Below are 18,962 nucleotides of genomic sequence, written 5' to 3'. Positions count from 1 at the left end.
TGAACACTTATCTCAGAGAGTCCATATCATGTTGTTAATTCAATATCACGGTGACTTAGGTCCATCCTTATGTTCATTCTGGAAGACTAAGACCAAAAGGATTGGTTTGAGGATTGGAAGTATAACAGATTGTCATGGTTTGAAAACTTTCAGTTATAACTAAGAATTGTTGCCAGACTTGGCACCTCACCCTCATAAAACTAATGTTGTGGAACATGTTAAGGTTGAGAGCTATTCTCAATCAGGAAGACAGTTATTACAGCTATTAAAATCACCACCCACTTTATTTAATGAAGGCAATTAGCCGGAGCTACCTTGGCTGGAAAGCATACAACCATTCCCACCCACAGAGTGGAAAGAGAAAGTAGGCCATTCTGTCTTGCCATTTGTGAAATCCCACGTTTAATACAGGAAATACTGATGCTGTTTAGATGGTTCTGCCAGTTGACTGATGGCCTTCTTTTTGTGTGTGATTTTATCTCTCTCTTTGTAGGAATGCTGCTCCAAGAGAGTTTCATTGAAGAGCCTGACGGCCTTGTGTCTGTAAACCTATTGGTGGTGTCTGCTGTTTCAGCCTTCGCAACCGGAGCCGTCCTCTCTGGCCTCACTGTCTGCTGGATCATGAGTCACCGCCACCGCCACTCCCGTAGCTCTGGAGCCAATGGCGCGCGTCGCAAAAGCGACAAAGAGCAGAGCATGCTTGGGCAGGGCCGCAGCGGCTCAGTAATGAGTGTAACAAGAACCAGTGGCGGCGAGAGGAGGCGTTCGCAGGCAGACAACCCCTTCATCATGCCCAACGGCTGGCCTAAAGGAGAGATGGACCCAGGATTGCTGCCGACCCCAGAGCAGACCCCATTGCAGCAGAAACGGACGATGCGCCTCCCGGACACTGACTGGGACCAGAGCCAGACCTTCCTCACTGCTGTGGGGACTCCCTGCCCCAATAACTCTGTCATCTACCTGAGCTCCAAGTACCTGCATGGAGGTGGGGGGGGTGGAGGGATGGTCCGGATAGATGATCCCGGGGAAGTTGTGCTGCCCCTGCACACAGAGCGCCAGCGCTACCTGATCCTAGCCACCCAGAGAGGGGAGCATGGTGGCAGCCGTCCAAGCGGCACCCTGAGGAACTCAGCGGGAGAATACATCTACCCCGCCACACCACAGGACTCCCCCGACCGACGGAGGGTGGTTTCCGCTCCCACTCCCCACATGGACTATGGGGAGCCTCGTTGGAGTCATGAGGTGCTCAACTACAACAGCAACAATGGCGCGCCCTATCACGCACAGCGCCAGGGCCTCATCAGGCCCGACATGCATGGGCCGCGAGGGCTGGGAGAACTGGCAGACTTCAGCCACCTTCTAGGGAAGAACATGGGAGAGCGCACCCCCAGTGGCCAGTGAGGTCAAGTGTGTGAGCCCTGGCACCAAGCTCTCTCTGAACACTCATTCCCTCCGACACTAAACTGGAATAAGTCAACCCCTCAGACTCACTGTCCCAGTCCAACCTTTACCTGTCTGTCCTCTCGCACTGTCATTCAATGTTCAATGACGTCATTCAGCTGACTGTAGACAGAGACAGAGAGAACAGAAACAGAGTTGCATAAAGAGGAGAACACTCCCCTAACATCTCTGGTCCTCTGCTCTTAATCTGAGGTGCACCCCTCTACCCTGTTAGTGGTACAACCCAGAGGGTGTGACTTTGACACCACAGGACAAACAGAAAGGTACAGGGAGGGGTGCAAACGAAGGGGAATCTTCTAAAACAAGACAATTTGGAGAGAAAAATAAATGACAATTTCGCTTGTAGCGCCACATATGAAAGGTCTCCCTCCACCATTTTGTTCACTGTTTTGACACCATGGATCTTCTTTAAGTGTGAAATTAAGTTTCTGCTTATTTTGTGTGTGAGTGCCACTGGCATCCAGCAGACAGCAATGTGCTTTACTTTGGATTTCGAATGAGACAAAAACTGTTGTAGCCGTGCCAGAGGGCAGTGACTCTCAGTGGATCATGCAGTGTGTGTCTGACTGTGTGAATGTGTGTGTGTGTGGTCGCAACAACTCCAACCAGTGTGCTGTCTTAACTGTGAAGAATATATATACTGGAGTTTCTGTAAACATTCACAGAGAGATAGATGGACTTTATTATGTGTCTCTCTATGTGTTTACCAATCAGAGATGTGGGTAGATGACCAGTTGCTCCTGAAGGGTTGAGACTCCCAGTGTAATTTTTGTGATCCCCAGTACCTCAGAGGCAGCACTGGACAGAGCCATGAAGAAGTGAAAGAGAGCAATAATAAGCAAGAATCATAAAAGGACGAAGATAAAGCCAACTTAATTTGATATTTTTTTATAATATTGTTTTCTCAACTCAAAGCTTAGACACATCAGGACGAGCAGAGTGCTGGGTAAAGGAACAGTATCTCCCCTCCATTCTTCTCTCCCTCGCTCCCTCTCAGTATGCCAGGGTCTGTGTGACCTGACCCGAGGCCTCCCTGGGCTCCACAGCCCATTTGAAAAGGGGGAATGTGAGCTGTGGCTGTCTGGCTGTCTGACTGAGGCTCTGAGGCCCGGCCGCTCGGGACCTACATTCAGCCTCTTCTGCCCGACACTGAACCTCTTTGTGCCCCGTAAGCACGAGGAGACTGCGGCAACAAATAGCCGTTAAGAGTCAGGGACCAAGCCCAGAACCACAGCCAAGCAGAATATCAATGAAGAGGACAGCAGCTCCATCCGTCAAGCGAGATGTACCAAACAGAACCAGGCATCTCTTAATGCTTCACCCAGTTGCCAGGACAGGGAGGACTTGAGGGCTGAAGCAGGGGCCGAGGCCAGGCTTGGGGCACTGCTAACGGTCACAATGGTCATCCCTTGTGGCTCTATCCCTTTCTGTCTTTCAGTGTGTTTCCCAACAAAAGCGGGATAAGGAAAACAGATGGGCATGGGTATACTCGGGTGTGGAGTTACTCTTTCAACACGTTATCTTTTGATGTTTTTCTGTTTTTGTCTGTCCTCATCCGTTCTTGATTCAGATGTAGATCTAGAGATAGTTTTAGTTCAACCACAGTGGTGTTTTTGTGTGTCAGCTTGTGTGTGCGTGTGTCTCTTAGGGCTTGTATCCATGAATGTGTTGCTCATATTGAGTGCAAAAAACCCCTGCTTTGATCAATTTTATTCTCATTCTCACCTTTCTTCTTTTCTCTGTTGAGTCCTTTATGTTGCGTGGCAGCCCTTCTCTTTACATTCACAAATCTGTGATAACGGTATCAGAGCCTGGGATCGGTGAACGTTATACAATATATTTAAACCATTATACACATCACAAAGAAGTGCAGATAAGATGCAGATGCTGGGCCCGTGCTTAGTTGAGGGGATTTGGGGTCAGATGGTAGATACTCTCATAATAAAAAATCAGATTTAAAAAAAATAGGGCTGATGTTGTCAGTTGTTTTTTTTTAGTTTTCAGTTTTTCATACAATAATCACAAATATGTTGAGAACTTACACATTTTCCACCAAACACTGCTTTCTGTTTAATGCAAGTCTGTGTTGCTTAATATTTAAAGTTTTGTTGCACATTGTCCAGGTTTTTTGACCTCATCCGTGTCGTGTCCAGTATCAGCAGGCAGCTGTTTTCAACAGTACCAGATCAATGTTACCTACCTAGCAGCAAACAACAGACAGTCAGAGTTAGCGACTAGCTAGTGAACATAGTGGAACATGACGATGGTAGGGACCAAAATTGGAGCTAAAAGAAGAGCGAATTCTGGACATGTGACTCCAAATGAATCATATTATTACTCGACATCTTCTCAATATGTAAATAAGCAGCTGTATGCTAACTCATTAGCACCATAGTGTCTTCACAGCTTGTATTCGCTGCCCCCAAGTGGACAAAAAATATGTTATTTTATGTTTCCTGTAAAAAATACTAAGACTGGGTATCATCTGAAATGTTTAAATACTAAGGCAGAAACACATTGTATATTGACAAACATGAGATGTTAATCAAAGACAAAGTGAATTTGACTAACTCTGACCAGGTAATTGATATGCAGAACCTTAAAAAAACAGACAAGCCAAGAGTCTGAGGGGGCGCATGAGACAAGCCAGTGTAAGAGATTTATGAAGGCAAGGACAGATGAGGAGGTCAGGCATGCGAACATGATGTTACTGCATTACCGCCTCTCCACATTACTAGTGTGCTATAGTGTATTCTTTACACATCCCACCCTGAAACAGGTCATTAGTATTGAGGATACTGGGCCTTCCACCAGCCCAGCCCTTCATCTCTGCCGCTCTTTATCTCTCTCCCTGTCTCCCAACTCCAACATGGCCTGTGTGTGTGTGTGTGTGTGTGTGTGTGTGTGTGTGTGTGTGTGTGTGTGTGTGTGTGTGTGCGTGTGTGTGTGTGTGTGAGGCCTCTCTGTCTCGGCAAGTGTGCCCAGCCAGCCGTGTCCTCGCAATGCATCTCCTACGGTGTTTCACTAAACATGCTTGATTAGGCAAAGTACATTCCCGGCCCTCTAATGGCCTGATGAGCCCCTGAGAAGATTACTACAGACACATCAGCCCTGAGAGGGAGGTGCACGCTCAACCAGCTCTTTAGCCCTCCACTAACCACCAGCCACACACACACACACATGCATGCATGCATGCATACCCAACAACTTTGTTGGGCCCTTTAACCAAATACGGGATGCAATTGAATTAAGACCAGAAATAAAGCTCACGCTTGAACTCGCCCGACACTGACTGGTTCTAGGAAAGGTACTGTACATGATGATGTATTTCTGACTGCATGATTTGATTACCTAAGTTCGACATTATGGGGCAGCTTAAGAATTCAGATGTAACCTCAGGTAGGTCAGTCTGTTTATTAAAGCCATCCTCCTCCGTCTCCTTTACATACTTCACGTCATCTGAGCTCCACTAACAACAGCTGCTCTTTGTCCCTTCTTCTGCTTTGCCCTTTTATTGTTAACAGACTCACACTATCTTTCTGCCACACATTAACACAAATAATATCTTTTCCTTACATCCTGTTTATCACTTTTAAAGGTTGGCTGGTTAATTTGATGAGTTGGTGACAGGAGCAGAAATCAAAGTCACTCACAAAGACTGGCTTTATTTCACATCGCTTTTTTTTTAAGACATTGTCCAAGCCTTTCTTGGTAGATTATTTTGTCTGGAGGTTCTTTTTTGTCTCTGCTTCTGCAAACACACAAACACATTATTCCTCTTTATTTCTCATTTTCACATATTGACACACACACACACATGAAATTCCCACCCAACCCTCATGACCCAGTCTTTATGTGTACGTTGTTATTCATCAGGTTGTGGTTGTGTCTGAAGAGACCATGCCTTTGTGTGTCGGGGTTGTTTACTCTGTGTGGCCCAGTGATGCGATGCCCCCCAGCCTATAACTGCCATCTTGCCCTGCAGTGCTCCACTGTACTGTCCGTGCTCTAGAAAGAGTCCAGAAACTGAGGCTAACTTGTATCAAATTCACCATCCATCACAGTCAGGAGCAGTGACGTGAAATTGCTCCCTTTCAAGTCAACATATGAGTGGAAAAAGCACAAACAATGGCAAAAAACAAAAATCAACATTTGCATTTTTGTAAAATTGTAAATGTATTTAGTCCGCACTGATCATTTTAGTCACGTTTGTTTTTTCTATCGTTAGTTTCCTTGGTAGATATTTTTGTTTGAAATTATACGGGATATTATTGTATATGATTTCAATTTCAATTCTCTGGTGTGCCGGATTTGATGACAACAATGAAGGATGAACCTGATGACTATCATGATTATTATTATTATATAAGACAGTCACAATGAAGCAGTACTGTGAGCAGCACTGAGCTGTTGTGTCCTGTTTGGACGCAGAATCTAAAAGGTTTGAAAGGAAAAAGAGGATGAAGAGAGGGAGTGAATGCACTCATGCAGAGGTTCAAAAAGAGACTTCTCTCCTGAAGAGTGGTCTCCTGCTACTGTGAAGGACCCCACCATGCTGTGGTTCTCCCCAGAGGCTGGCCCCCCGTCGGCCCGGGTACCTTGGGACACAGTGTCATCCGATGACAACACATGTTCCTACTACGTGTACATAACCTTGATGCTTACATGTAATTAAAGTGCCGTAGCTGCATGACGACACAGCCTCTGTGTGTGTACAGAAGTAGCGACGTGTGAATTTGTACAGTACATGCAAGTGTGTGTGTGCTTGTGTCCGCAAAGAAATCTGTTTGTCGTCACGCAAAAAGCAAAACATGTGCATGCACCCCTCCGACAACTGCTCAAAGCACACATATTAGACACAAACATGCATACACAAACACACTCCAGCAGTTGGTCTCCATTCTCCACGTTGTCCTGAGCTCTGCCTGTCACTCCGCATGGAGACTTTGCTCTATGTCAACTTTCTTATTCTAATAAACCACTCAAGACATTGACCTCGAGGTGTGTTCATTGACTTTGCTTATAATTTCATTATAGCATTTCAATAATCAGCATACCTTTTAATTAATGATGAGGATTATGAGAAGCATAAGTATACTTACTGTATGACGTAACCCTCTGAACCTTAAGCCATTTTACCTATTTTTGCTCCGCCGCGTCAGCTCGTGTAATAATGATTGCCAAACCTCAACCCTGTAATGCACAGTCATGTTATATACATCTTTTTTTCAGGACGACCTAGGCTATCAGAATATGTATGCTTCAGTGATATCACATGAATTAATAAATAGTTATATGACCATAAAGACAAAAGAAAAAACAAAACGGAAATTGAATCTCACAGACATGCATTATAATGACACACCAAACAACAATGATGAAGATTTGTCCCACTTGAAAGATGTTCTTTGAAGCCTTTGCTTAAAGGGAAAACAATTCACAACATTCATACTAATGCAAAATCAAAAGTTATCTACATTTTTCTTCAAATAAGTCCTTTGATTTTTCAACCCAAAAAGTCACTTGTACCATTCTGCAAAGCAGTTCCTGTCTGCAGTGACAGAGGAGTGTCAGCAGTAGGAGTAGGAGTAAACAGGAGGAGTGAGAGGTCCTGTTTTCCACTGTCAAATCTTTGTTTTACTCCACCGGAAAGTCTGTAATAAAGCCTCTGATTGGTCAATTGCATCTAAAATGGACGCTAGAAGTCCGCTAATAACAACAGTAGCATTTAACGTCTAAACGGGATTAAAATGATCGTCAAAGTCATTCAATGTTGGATTTATCATCATGGATCAATGTTGGACAAAGTCTCCGAAAAGACACTGAAGTTCCAGGACACACTTCAAATCTTCTGAAAGGGCCCAGTTGCACGGAAGCCCCGCCTGGAACAGTGCCAGTGTTAGCTTCCCATCAAAACAAACCGTAAGTTGCATAAACTGATCAGATGTTAAGATGACTTTTATAACATGACGCAGTTTCTGTCGCATACGACAGGTTCGGTCTCCGACAGCTAAAATGTGAGAAGGTATTGTAGTGTAGTACCATCAATACTCAGTAGAAGGTGCTGTTGCGCCATAAGTTGCAATAACTGCCACTAGGGTGGAGCAAGACCACTTAAAACTTCTTTTTTAAGTGTGAATCAGTGAGAGGGAAGACTGACATTTACGGCACTCTTTTTTTCTTGACCCTCCTCACTGTAGCCCTGGCTCCACTGCCTCTACCTCTGTCTTCCATCCAGGTCTTCATCTCTCTGGGGATTCAATCAGGCCATTTCACATCTGTTGAGTGGTGGAGGAGGGTAAGTACCCGTCAGGGACTCTCATACGCTGATGTTTTATGGGACTGAAGCCCTCCTGTTCTGGAGTACGAGAGACATAGCAATGGAGGAGGAAGGGGAGGATGGCAACTGTGTTGCGTTCTGTCTATCTATCTATCTATCTATCTATCTATCTATCTATCTATCTATCTATCTATCTATCTCCCTGTTGTGTCCCACACTGTGCATTCTATCCATCTATCTATCCATGTATCTATCTAACTATCTATCTATCTATCTATCTATCTATCTATCTCCCTGTTATCCCCCCCCCCCCCCCCCCCCCCCCCACACACACACACACACACACTCATGATGATTAATCTTATTAATGAAGAGGCTGAAACAGTGCCAGTGGGTACTCTTCTCAATTTGACTCCCTGCTCCACAGCTGAGCTCCACCTAATGCCAGCTTGCATCTTAATATTTGAATTAAGAAATACCAGCTTTTTAATATACCTTTAACTTTTAAAGGCGTATACTTTCAAATACTTACCAGCTAGGTACTTCTTCCATTCTTTTCTGACTTTTTCTTTGTATAATTTAACAGGACTAATGCTGCGTTCACACCAAACGTGTGTGTAATAACTGCTATAGCATTGCTAAGAACTATGAAGCTATAACTTACATCTTGATCTCCTCTCGTGAACCCTGAAGAGCTGATTCTGACTGATTACCCTGCCTGTGACACAACATGTCGCTGTTTCATTTGTAAATGACTACAGTGGCCATGACCAAAAGACATAATGGAGGAAATATGAAATGATTTTGGGGAAGCACAGCGTGACGGTGCCTTCATAGGGTTTAATGCAGAAAAAACACTGGTAAAGACAGAACAGCAAGGTGGAATGAATTCTGCATAGGTCATGATGTTATGATATCAGCTTTCAGCTTAATTAGTGTTCATGTAAACGTCTGCATAAACATGTGTACATTGCGAAAAGACACCCTCCTACACACACACACACACACACAATAAGCCCAGCTACGACACTTAATAATTATAATACAAAAAACTATTATTTGGTTTGTATCTATCGATGTGGTAGCCTGCCCATGAATCAGACCAAAAAAAATTGACAGACAAAAAAAAAAGTCGTCATTCATCTAGAGAAGTACTTAAATATATGTCTCGCTAGAGAATATGATTTCTTTCCACTGACAAAAAAAATATTGCTGATGCTCTGCAACAACAGTCTTGACCACTAGGTTGCAGTGTAAGCTTTGGGGGAAGAAAAACTCCCAAATCCCTGAGGCTAAATTTAATTATTCCCTTTTTGTCCTCCGTCTCTTCCAGCCTTATACCAAGCTGGACTTAGTGACAGATCAAATCAAACCAAATCAGACCGATTCAAAGCAGCTTTCATAATCATTCTGTATTCCACATTTTTATGATGACTTTTATTTTATTTTACATATTTCAAAGTAAATGCCTGGAATGTAGTGACCAATTGAGAATCATGTGGAAATGAGGGGAGGAAAATGAAGTACTGAGAGGGAGATAATGAAATAAGAACCATATAGGAGAAATTCTATGAGACAGAGAGAGATAGAGAGAGTCAACAGACAGGTCCATAAAAATCTTATATGGCAGTTTGAGTGGGAGCGTAGTGCCCCCAGGTGGACATATAGAGAGTTTATGACTCATTATTGCTTACATTAAAAAGGATTAAACGTCTCTACATGGACTTTAAGACCTGAGAGCTTCATGCCAGCTGGGGCTGTTTGACTTTTGAAGACATGTCGGTGTGTTACACATTAGCCCGTGACATATTGTCTGTAGATGTGTTGAGGTGTGTATATCAGGAGGTCACTCTGACGACTATACGGAACCACTGGCACAGGCCTGACTGTGAGGGGCTTTATACTGGCTCCTCCAGCTAAAGGACAGACACACAATCTCTCACACACTGCAACACACAAGGTCATAATCATGTCGTGATGTTGTTGTCGTTTTTACAATGTAATTTAGATGTATGGTATTCTGAGGGTTAGAATGGGTGCATCTGGAAATAAAATAAAGTGTCAAGGTCCAGTATCTTAGCATTTTGTTATTTCTAAATGTGTTAAGCTGCAGCAACTCCTGCAACGACTGCTGTCTTAATTGTTTTCTGGACAACAACTGACAACCTTGCATTGAGAGGTACAAGGGGGGTTGAGTATAAAGGCCAGTTCAGTTCAGTTCACTGCAGTAAGATAAGCTCCGTAGTTACCCTCAGCTGACCGCACATTTTATCCACTGTATTGGAACTACAGTACTCAGCTATGTATGAACAAAGAAAATCTCTGCCTATTTGCAAGTGCAGTGCAGGAGTCAGGGGTGCGTCACAAATCCTATCCCAATTTCCTTTGCATCCCAAAAATGTTTTCCATTCAATCAAACAAGAGCAATTTAGCAGCCATTGAATATCACACAGTACTATAAAAAAAAAAAGTCTGTTACTGCAGCCATAATGTTACAAAACCCTCATAATGCAGTGTTCCCAACTATGTCAGTCAGACATATTAGATATTTACGATGATGGTAATGGAGATAGAGATGAGATAATGGAGCCATTTTCCTTCTAAATGCACCTGTAATTCGTCTGCGGTTGATCATTCAGAGCAGTTCGGCCCAGACAATAGAACGAGATGATAAGCTTTTGGCAGAAGAGATTGTTTTGCATATCAAAGCATCTGTGGCACTAACATGCCCCCAGTGACTCCAGTCCCACAGACAATACAGTATGGTGCAAAATTGGCCAATTATCCTTTAATCTGCTATTTTATCATTAGTGTATAGCAGGGCAAAAGAAAAGGGCTGAGGCTGTGACAAAAAAAAATTGTATTATTTTCTCAATCTTAGAGAAGAAAATATTTTTTTGATCACAAATTTTGTTCAAAATTGGCTTAAATGTACTTTTGTAGCCATTGAGAATAAAAGATAATGGACCTGATATAGTGTCCTTTCATAACATTGGACCAAAATTAAATTACTATCTTTCATTCATGCTCATTATTTGCCAAACCTCTATACCTCTATGTATGTAGGGCAAGAACATTTTTAATGATTGAATTCAGGGTTTTCTCTTTTATATGCTTCAGAACAGAAAGGCAGTCAACTTGTAGATAGTTTATTGTGAAAGTGGGGCACAATTTCATTGGTGAGGTCTTCTGTCCCATTTCGGTTCCCTCTGTACCCTGCAATCTTCATTTGTGCCTCAATTTCTCTCCCAATTTCCTAGTAAACTGTCCCCATTTTTTATTTTCCTCTGCACACAAAAGGTGTTTGCCCGTTTTAAATGATGCCAAAATTACCTCCGCCATTGTCCAGCTGCGTGACTGGTGACGCAACCAGGCGTGTCCATGGAAACATGGTTCAGGGGTCAGTGTATTGCAGATGCACTTTGTCGAGGTGTGAAAGTGGTTTAAATTGGCACATCGTGGTTGATCGTGACTAGACTCTGAGTGAAAGCTGGGTGTTCATGCTTTGTTGTTTCCTCTTCTTCTTAAAAAACTTATTGCTAACACATATTTCTTCTCACATCCAGGTCCCTGAAACTTATATTTAATGTAAAACTAATCTAACTGATACAAACGTGTATTTTCGGAAAGCATTTCTCTTTTCAACTGCCCTTACAACATGCAGTATATTTTCAGGAATTAAGTTTCATTAAATTCCTTTTCTATGTTTCTGTGTTGGTATTGCATCCATACTTTATAGTTATTATGCTTGAGAAATTGTATTCTGTGTGTGTGTGTGTGTGTGTGTGTGTGTGTGTGTGTGTGTGTGTGTGTGTGTGTGTGTGTGTGTGTGTGTGTGTGTGTGTGTGTGTGTGTGTGTGTGTGTGTTTGTGGTGTGGTGTGTGTGTGTGGTGTGTGTGTGTGTGTGTGTGTGTGTGTGTGTGTGTGTGTGTGTGTGTGTCTGTGTGTGTGTGTGAGAGAAAGAAAGATACTCCTCTACCTTCAGCTACCTCACACACGTGCAAAAAGCATAAACACCCTCACATCACATGTCAGATCACTCAGGGGTTCGTGGAGGGGGGGTGTGTGCGTGTTGTGACTATGAATTTGTGTCAGTGTGTCAGTCCCGGTGATGAGCTGTGGTACTGAAAGTGCAGTAACACAATGAGGGTCAGATTAATTGAAAACCGAGCCTCCTCCGAGCCATTATTGATCGTACGCCGTGATACGCGTTATCTTGTGCCTTGTCTTACCGCGGTCCACCAACCACAGCGAGACTGAAAGTGAGACCCACAGGACTGACACACAGCACTTTCTGCCTCTGACCTGGTCAACTCAACCACATCTCTCACCTGAAATCAATTCTGGAGCACCTGTTGTTTTGGGACTGATCCAGTGCGAGTCCTCCGTTCAGCTCGGGCTGCAGTGCAAAGGACCCTTGTGTCTGTTTGTTCTTTCTTTTTCGCTTTAAACCTCGAGGTCGACGACAATGTCTGTAAGCGAGGAAACTTCTTCGGGGCAGTTTGAGGGCTCAGACTTGGGTTTTAATAGTTAGTGGTAGTTAGGAAATGCTCTCAAGTCTGTATGATAAATGTGAAGGTACCACGACGTCCAGTTAGCCACCATGACGACTGAAAACAGGGGGAAAACAACTAGTCTGGCTGTGTCCAAATGTGTCCAACTCGTTTCATGAAAACCCAGAGTCATAATTGCCGTTGTCTGTGGGGAACTCAAACAAAATACTGAATTAAAGCTCTGTTTTGGATTTTTGATAAATTCGCAGACATTTCCAAAAACAAATTTTCACCTTGTCATTTTATGTCAACTAAAGGTTTACACCTATTTCTGCACTTTAATTCAGTGTGTGTTTTTCAAAGTGTGCATGTCCAAATGTACACAATATGTAATTATCATATCGCCATCCTATTCACTACTCAATTAAAAGACAGGAAGAGGAAAAACTGTATGGAAAGGGACTTACCTTCTGAAAGATCCATAACAGCTTCTCTTCATCCTGCATCACACCCAGACGATACCTGTTTCTAACCTCATTATTATTTTTCTGGTTTCAGATACTGCAATGTCCCGAAAGGTCACGTAAAACCAACCAAGCACTCTGCTAAATCATGAATTATGATCTGTGAATGATGATAAATATTCTGTGCCGTAGGACCGACATTGTTGCCAGTATAATCGAAATCTCAAAAATCAGAAGGCTGCAAATTCAAAAGAAGGCGCTATTTACGAGATACAAGATTTCTAATTAAAGACCACTCGCTGTAGTCAGAGAGCTCAATTGACAGCATTTAAAGAGATTATGTTCCTTGATTAAAACCACGACTATTTTATTACCTCCAGAAGTAATTTTGCTAATTGCCTCTGTTCATGCACATCTAGTCAGATTAGATGTGTAACCAAATCATTACCTAATTTCAGCAGTTTTTGTTCACGTGTTGAAAAGGGCCCAGTTTTTTCCCTGTAACCATACCCCCATCACACTGCAAGAGAACAGTCGGTCTCCATTACAACAGATTAGCAGCTATATGCGTTTGTTTGCATGTGTGGACAGATGTTTCTCCCCAGAACTTTGTGTTCAGGGATATTAGACTCCTCTAATAACCAAGGATTTCATAATTTACTTTATGTGTGATGGTTGTCAAAGAACTGAGCATTACCCAACATTCTATTTATAATGTGTTTATGTACCAGAATAGTAAATGCCAATCATCCTCCCATCTAACTTTCATGTATGAAAATAAATAATAGCAATAAAATATACTTAGGATTTCTTTTCTCGGTAGTGTGAAAACAAGGATAAAGAACAGTGATTTTTTTTTTCAATTTATGAACACTGTTAAGTGTGTACAGTCAAACACTTAAAGCGCCTGTGACCGCACATAATCCCTTTACTGCTTTTATCTACAGATTGCAAAACTGATCACACGTTCCAATCACAAGATGTGGAACAATCACACTGTCTGTGAAACAGGACGGGAAAACAGGAATATCTTTGTTGTCTTGTTTGTGTCCTTATTTCTGAAGCTGACGTGTGGAGCCACTTTTTTCCTCTCTCTCTCTTTTTTCTACTTTTAGAAATTCAGTTTATTTTCACAGTAAAATTGAATCGTTTTTTCGGTGCATGTAGACTGTCTTTGACAATTAACCAGCAAAAAAAGGACAAAATAAGACGTGTTGAATTAACGAATTAAGAAAACCCTGATCTGGGTCAGTGGAACTGTGCTGGGACAAAGTGTGATCTATTATTCACAACTTCTTGCACAATTTGCATCAGGTCAGACTAATTAGGGATTGTTCACTGATATTTTGTTATGTGCTGGGAAATCCTACACACTAAGAGAGGGAAGTAATGCCTGTACTGTTCTGTATCTATACCATACATTATGTCGACATGTCCAGACAGTAAGTCTATACAGCACAGCACACTGCACCGAATGTACAGTATGTCTTATAGCAGGAGGCGATTTAAGGTAATTCAGTCAATTGTTTTGAAATAGCATTCAGTGTAATTGACAGACACTGCAATGAGTCAATGAGTAATTCAACAAAGTAACAAACATGGTTCAAACGTGGCCTTGAGGCTTTTACTATTTAGCCTACAAAATCATTACACCTTTATCGATAACATTCACAACATTATTCTCACTTCCTGTCCCACCAGAGGTCTACTCCAGGCTGCTGTTGTGGGGGTCCAGACAACTGCTCAGACAGTATTTCATGGCTTTCGTAAAATTCACACAGTGAAAAAAGTCCCTTTTCCTCAGATACCTTAAAAGCTCTAATGAGAAAAAACAATAAAGTGCAAGTCTAATCTCTCTATATATTGAATTAGGCCTGAGATTAGATTAAAGCTCCCACAGATGACTCTGAAAATTACTGAGGGGGTTACGAGCAGGAAATAATAAATCAATGGTTAAAGTCCTCCAGCAATCCATTTTTATTACAGTTAACTGCACTGTATATATTCTAAATGACATGGTGCTGTGTCTTGTTTTGTTCATCCAATGATGCAGCTTTGAATGTTTTTTTTAAAGATTCTCTATTCACAGCTGTTGCAAGAAGGATGGCATCGTTCATACAATAATGAGTATTATCTTCAGATTCGACAGGTACACGCAAGCTCATGAGGCAATTCTTTAAGCCTTAAATGATCTGGAGACCAATGGGCTGCTCCACCGCAGCACCCGCTCTCATTAAAGATATAAAGACTGTAGGTTATTCTCCCAGCGATTACAAGGCATGTTGAATACTTCACAGCTGTAAACTGGGTTGGCTGCATGAATACAATATATATCTGTACAGGATGTAGATGGTGGGGAGTGTATGGTCACTGTGCAATGATTTTCCTCCCTGTCCTGAGCTGTAAGTATAGGTCCCCCCCTTTCTTCCTGTTCTCCCGCTCTCATACTGTCCTCCCTCCCTCCCCTCCCCTTGCCCCTTTCCTCACCTTTCACTTCACTTCCTGTTTCCATTCAATCAATAAATCGATCAATCAGTCAAACAAAAAACTTGATTTGTATTGGCATGTGCATTACATTGTGTGTGTGTGTGTGTGTGTGTGTGTGTGTGTGTGTGTGTGTGTGTGTGTGTGTGTGTGTGTGTGTGTGTGTGTGTGTGCGCATTGGACTCAGTTTCCATTGTTTATGCAAAACTACAGCAGCTTACTTCTGTTTTTATTGTGTTGTCAAAGTCAAACAGACCTAAAATACAGATTCAATCAAACTTTGTCAAAATATGATCCATAACACCCCATGTACAATTCAATTACTTGAAGATGTGTCAGCCTATTTGCAAGTGGGTCTGTTGTCTTTTGCCCTACAGGCACAGTCCTGCAAGATGCGGTCCTCGAGTCCGACAGGACTGTGCCTGTAAAGTTTGACTGGGCATGTTTTCTTCATCTCTCCTTCAACTCCTTTAGAGACGACGACTGTATTGTTCACTGATTAACTAGTAACTCATATAATTGAGCTTCCAAAATCTGTTTGGGAAAAGAGTTCAAATTAAATGTTGAAATAGTATCACAAAGATGCCAGGCATCCTGTAAACCCTTGGAATAATCCCTCTCCAGCAGAGCAGTTGCACAATAGGAGCTAATATTATTGTGTATGTTCAACTAATTTAGTCTAGAGAGAATATTAATGCCCGAACAAACATGAACAGAATTATAATGTTGTGATTATAATCACTGAGCTCCGTAAGCTCTCATTTACATCGGATGCAGAAAACAGCTATACAAGGCTGGGCTGATGTCTACTAGGTAAAGAGCCCGAGGTGCCTTCACACTTCTCATCACCGGGGGCCGTTGTTTCGCCACAGTGGATTATTATTCAAAACAATCCTCGCATGACTCAATAAAACCCAAAGAGGGGATGGGGGACATGAATAAACAAAGACTTGTCTCCCCTGCTGAGAGAAAATACTGTTTTTAACTGACCAAAGAAACCAAACAAAATAATGCAGAGCATCTGTGAATCCGAGAGAGAAGTTTCTAGAAGTGATTGTAAACAATGCAATTTATTAAAACGATTACTGAAACTTATGTCCAGATGCACTCACATTTACACAAAAATAGAAGTTGCTGATAAATGACATGACATGTATTTGTGAATGATTCGTTATCAAGACAAAAGGAGCACTGTGAAAAGATTCATCAGTTTCCCTGCTGCCTTTGTTCTGACCATGGGAGGAAAGAAATGTTAACAACGACTTATAAATGTCTAAAATTTGATGATTACCTGCAGCAATGTAAATTCAAATCTGTTGTGAGCTTTTACAAGGATGTCTGGTTTATCCGTTTTATTTTTGATCCTAGTGCGCTGTAATACAGTTATCCAAGAAAAGTGTAGTTGTATGATTACATTCATATATAACATAAACTGGAAAAGGGTAGTACAGAGGTTTACAGTGCAAGAGAATGATGAGGCCCCAGGTGGGCCAGTAGCAGCACTAGTAACAGTCTGATTGCCACAGACCAAGAAACCTGGTCGTATTTTAAGATCTATGTAGTATGCATGAAATTTTTAATCAGTTTGATCTCGTGAACCAAATCACATGTCAGCCGTTACATATTCAAAGGCCAACATATTTTCAAATGTAACACAGTCAGAGTATTGTTGGTGCTCCTTCTGGAAAGGTGTCACCGACCTCCATCATACATACAGTCTCCTCCTTGAGAGGATATGTCGGATGAAAATTGATCACACATTTTATTTGTTTTCGACAGATGGATACATACAAGTATGCCTGTGTGTGTGTGTGTGTGTGTGTGTGTGTGTGTGTGTGTGTGTGTGTGTGTGTGTCAAAGCTTGACAAACAGACACAGCCTTACATGCAGAGACAAATATACATGCACACATGAGCACAAATTCAAGGTGTGGCTCGAAACCAGTAATCAGTGTTGGTCGTTGATCAGTGGCGGTGTGTTGTCTGACGGTAAAACGTACAATCTGACGCTGTCCTCCTTCAGTTGAAAAACAATCCCCTAGATGTAAACAAGTACGTGTACCGCTGTTGGAGGTAAACAGGCATTCACTGACAGCCAATCGTGCACGAGAGGAGAACACATGCTTGTGTCAGTAAGTGGGCCCCCATACAGTGCACAATCTGTATGTGTGCATTTGACCTTCAGGTCAGATGATTCATTACATACAAGCCATGGAGCTGGGGGCCCTGTATGGCTGTTGTCATGGAAGCAAGCGTTGGAAACAGCAGATCTCCTTTCAGTATCATCTTCAGATGGTCGGGAAATCAACTTGTCTCTCTCTCTCTCTCTCTCTCTTTCTCTTACTACCTCTCACAGTTTACTGTGTACTACACATTGTCCCTTTTCAGATGAAACAAACTTAAACATAAAACTGCAGTACTTGCTCTGAGGATTACTCATTATCCTGCGCAGCAGCTTAGCACACACTCTTACATTGCAGGGCCTTTGTTGAGCTGAGGTCTACCTGCTGAGAATTGTATGCTTGTTGGGTAAACATGCACATCGAAAGCAGTATCTATAGAGTTTATTCTGAATCCCGCCTGCCATCTGAGAAAGGTAAAAAACGTTATCGATGTTAACAGGTCATTTTTCTCCCCGTACTGGCCATGGTCAGTGTGTTTGTGTGAAAACACAGAGAGAAAGAGATAGAGAGCAACAGTGCGGCAAAGAACGCTGCACACAGCTCTAAAATGAAGCACAAAACACTAAGTTGGAGATATTGGTGTGTGGGAAAAATATTATCATTATGAAACTCTGATGTGACAAATTTATTCTATAAAGTGTATACAGTAAAGTAGACTATATACAACATGCACAGGTTTTTCATTGTTTTCATAATCAACAATACAACGAGTAAAGTATACATTTTGTTTCCTTGATCTATGTTCTGACGGCAGCTTTTGCAATGCTAAAATAACACAGTAAGCTGGTGATTTAAAAAAAATGCATTGTTCATGCTCACATGCACACATTTTCATTTTGTCCATTGATCACTACTTCAGTTTGGCATCTCTCTTTTTCTCTTTTCTGGTGTTGTAACTGAAGCCTTGGTAAACTGGTTTGTGGAGGAAACTGAGAGGAGGTACCTGTGAAAAAGCAACAGAGACGGCTAAGTGACGGATTGCTTTTGCTTATATTTAATAAATATCGCGGAAAGCTTTTGAGCCTTTTCGTTTGGGAATACTTGTATGGATGGTATGTGATGGCCTCTGACACTGGACAAGTGCAAAGGCATGTGCAGACATGCAAAGATGTCGGATGATGTTGACAAAGCCCAGTTTTTCTTTTTGGTTAGCATATTTTTTCATTCATTCACATGAGTGCAAGAGTGAATAATGACATCACTCTAGCAACATGCGATGTAACCAGTTGTGTAAAGTAAAGTGACCAAGTACATTAACTCAAATACTGGCCTTGAGTACAATTTTATTTCCACTTCATTACATTTAAATAGGATATATTCTACATCCTACTCCACCTGTATTTGACAACTTTGGTTACTAGTTACTTTTGAGAGGAAGATTTGACACCATTGATAATATGCCAGAGCTTGTGTTATATACAACACATGAAATATTCAATTATACAATTATTATTATCATTACTATCATAATTATAATTACACACAAGATGCAAAGAACACACCAAACCCTTTTTGGCTTCTGGCGTCAGCTGTGTGTCTGCAGGGCTACATCACAGGTGTCTATGACTTGTCAACAGCTCCACCAACAAAGGTTTTTT

At 42.0% G+C, this 18,962-nt stretch overlaps 2 protein-coding genes across 2 annotated transcripts in view; both read left to right on the top strand.

Annotated features, from left to right (window-relative positions):
• sema6bb (sema domain, transmembrane domain (TM), and cytoplasmic domain, (semaphorin) 6Bb) overlaps positions 1-6,455 on the top strand; it is a 111,336-nt gene extending 104,881 nt beyond the window's left edge. Inside the window, exon 17 of the mRNA XM_035648167.2 lies at positions 494-6,455. Coding sequence (XP_035504060.1) covers positions 494-1,401 — 908 coding nt within the window. The 3' untranslated portion in view covers positions 1,402-6,455. The remainder of the gene's footprint in view (positions 1-493) is intronic.
• Positions 6,456-7,214: 759 nt separating this feature from the next.
• The window catches only part of rorca (RAR-related orphan receptor C a), a 30,183-nt gene continuing 18,435 nt past the window's right edge, over positions 7,215-18,962 (top strand). The window contains exons 1-2 of the mRNA XM_035647856.2: positions 7,215-7,383; positions 7,662-7,759. The gene's annotated coding sequence lies outside the window, so the exon portion shown is untranslated. The remainder of the gene's footprint in view (positions 7,384-7,661; positions 7,760-18,962) is intronic.

Source organism: Scophthalmus maximus, chromosome 13 (assembly GCF_022379125.1).
Source record: "Scophthalmus maximus strain ysfricsl-2021 chromosome 13, ASM2237912v1, whole genome shotgun sequence".
Taxonomy (NCBI): domain Eukaryota; kingdom Metazoa; phylum Chordata; class Actinopteri; order Pleuronectiformes; family Scophthalmidae; genus Scophthalmus; species Scophthalmus maximus.
This window is presented reverse-complemented; position numbering and strand designations above follow the sequence as displayed.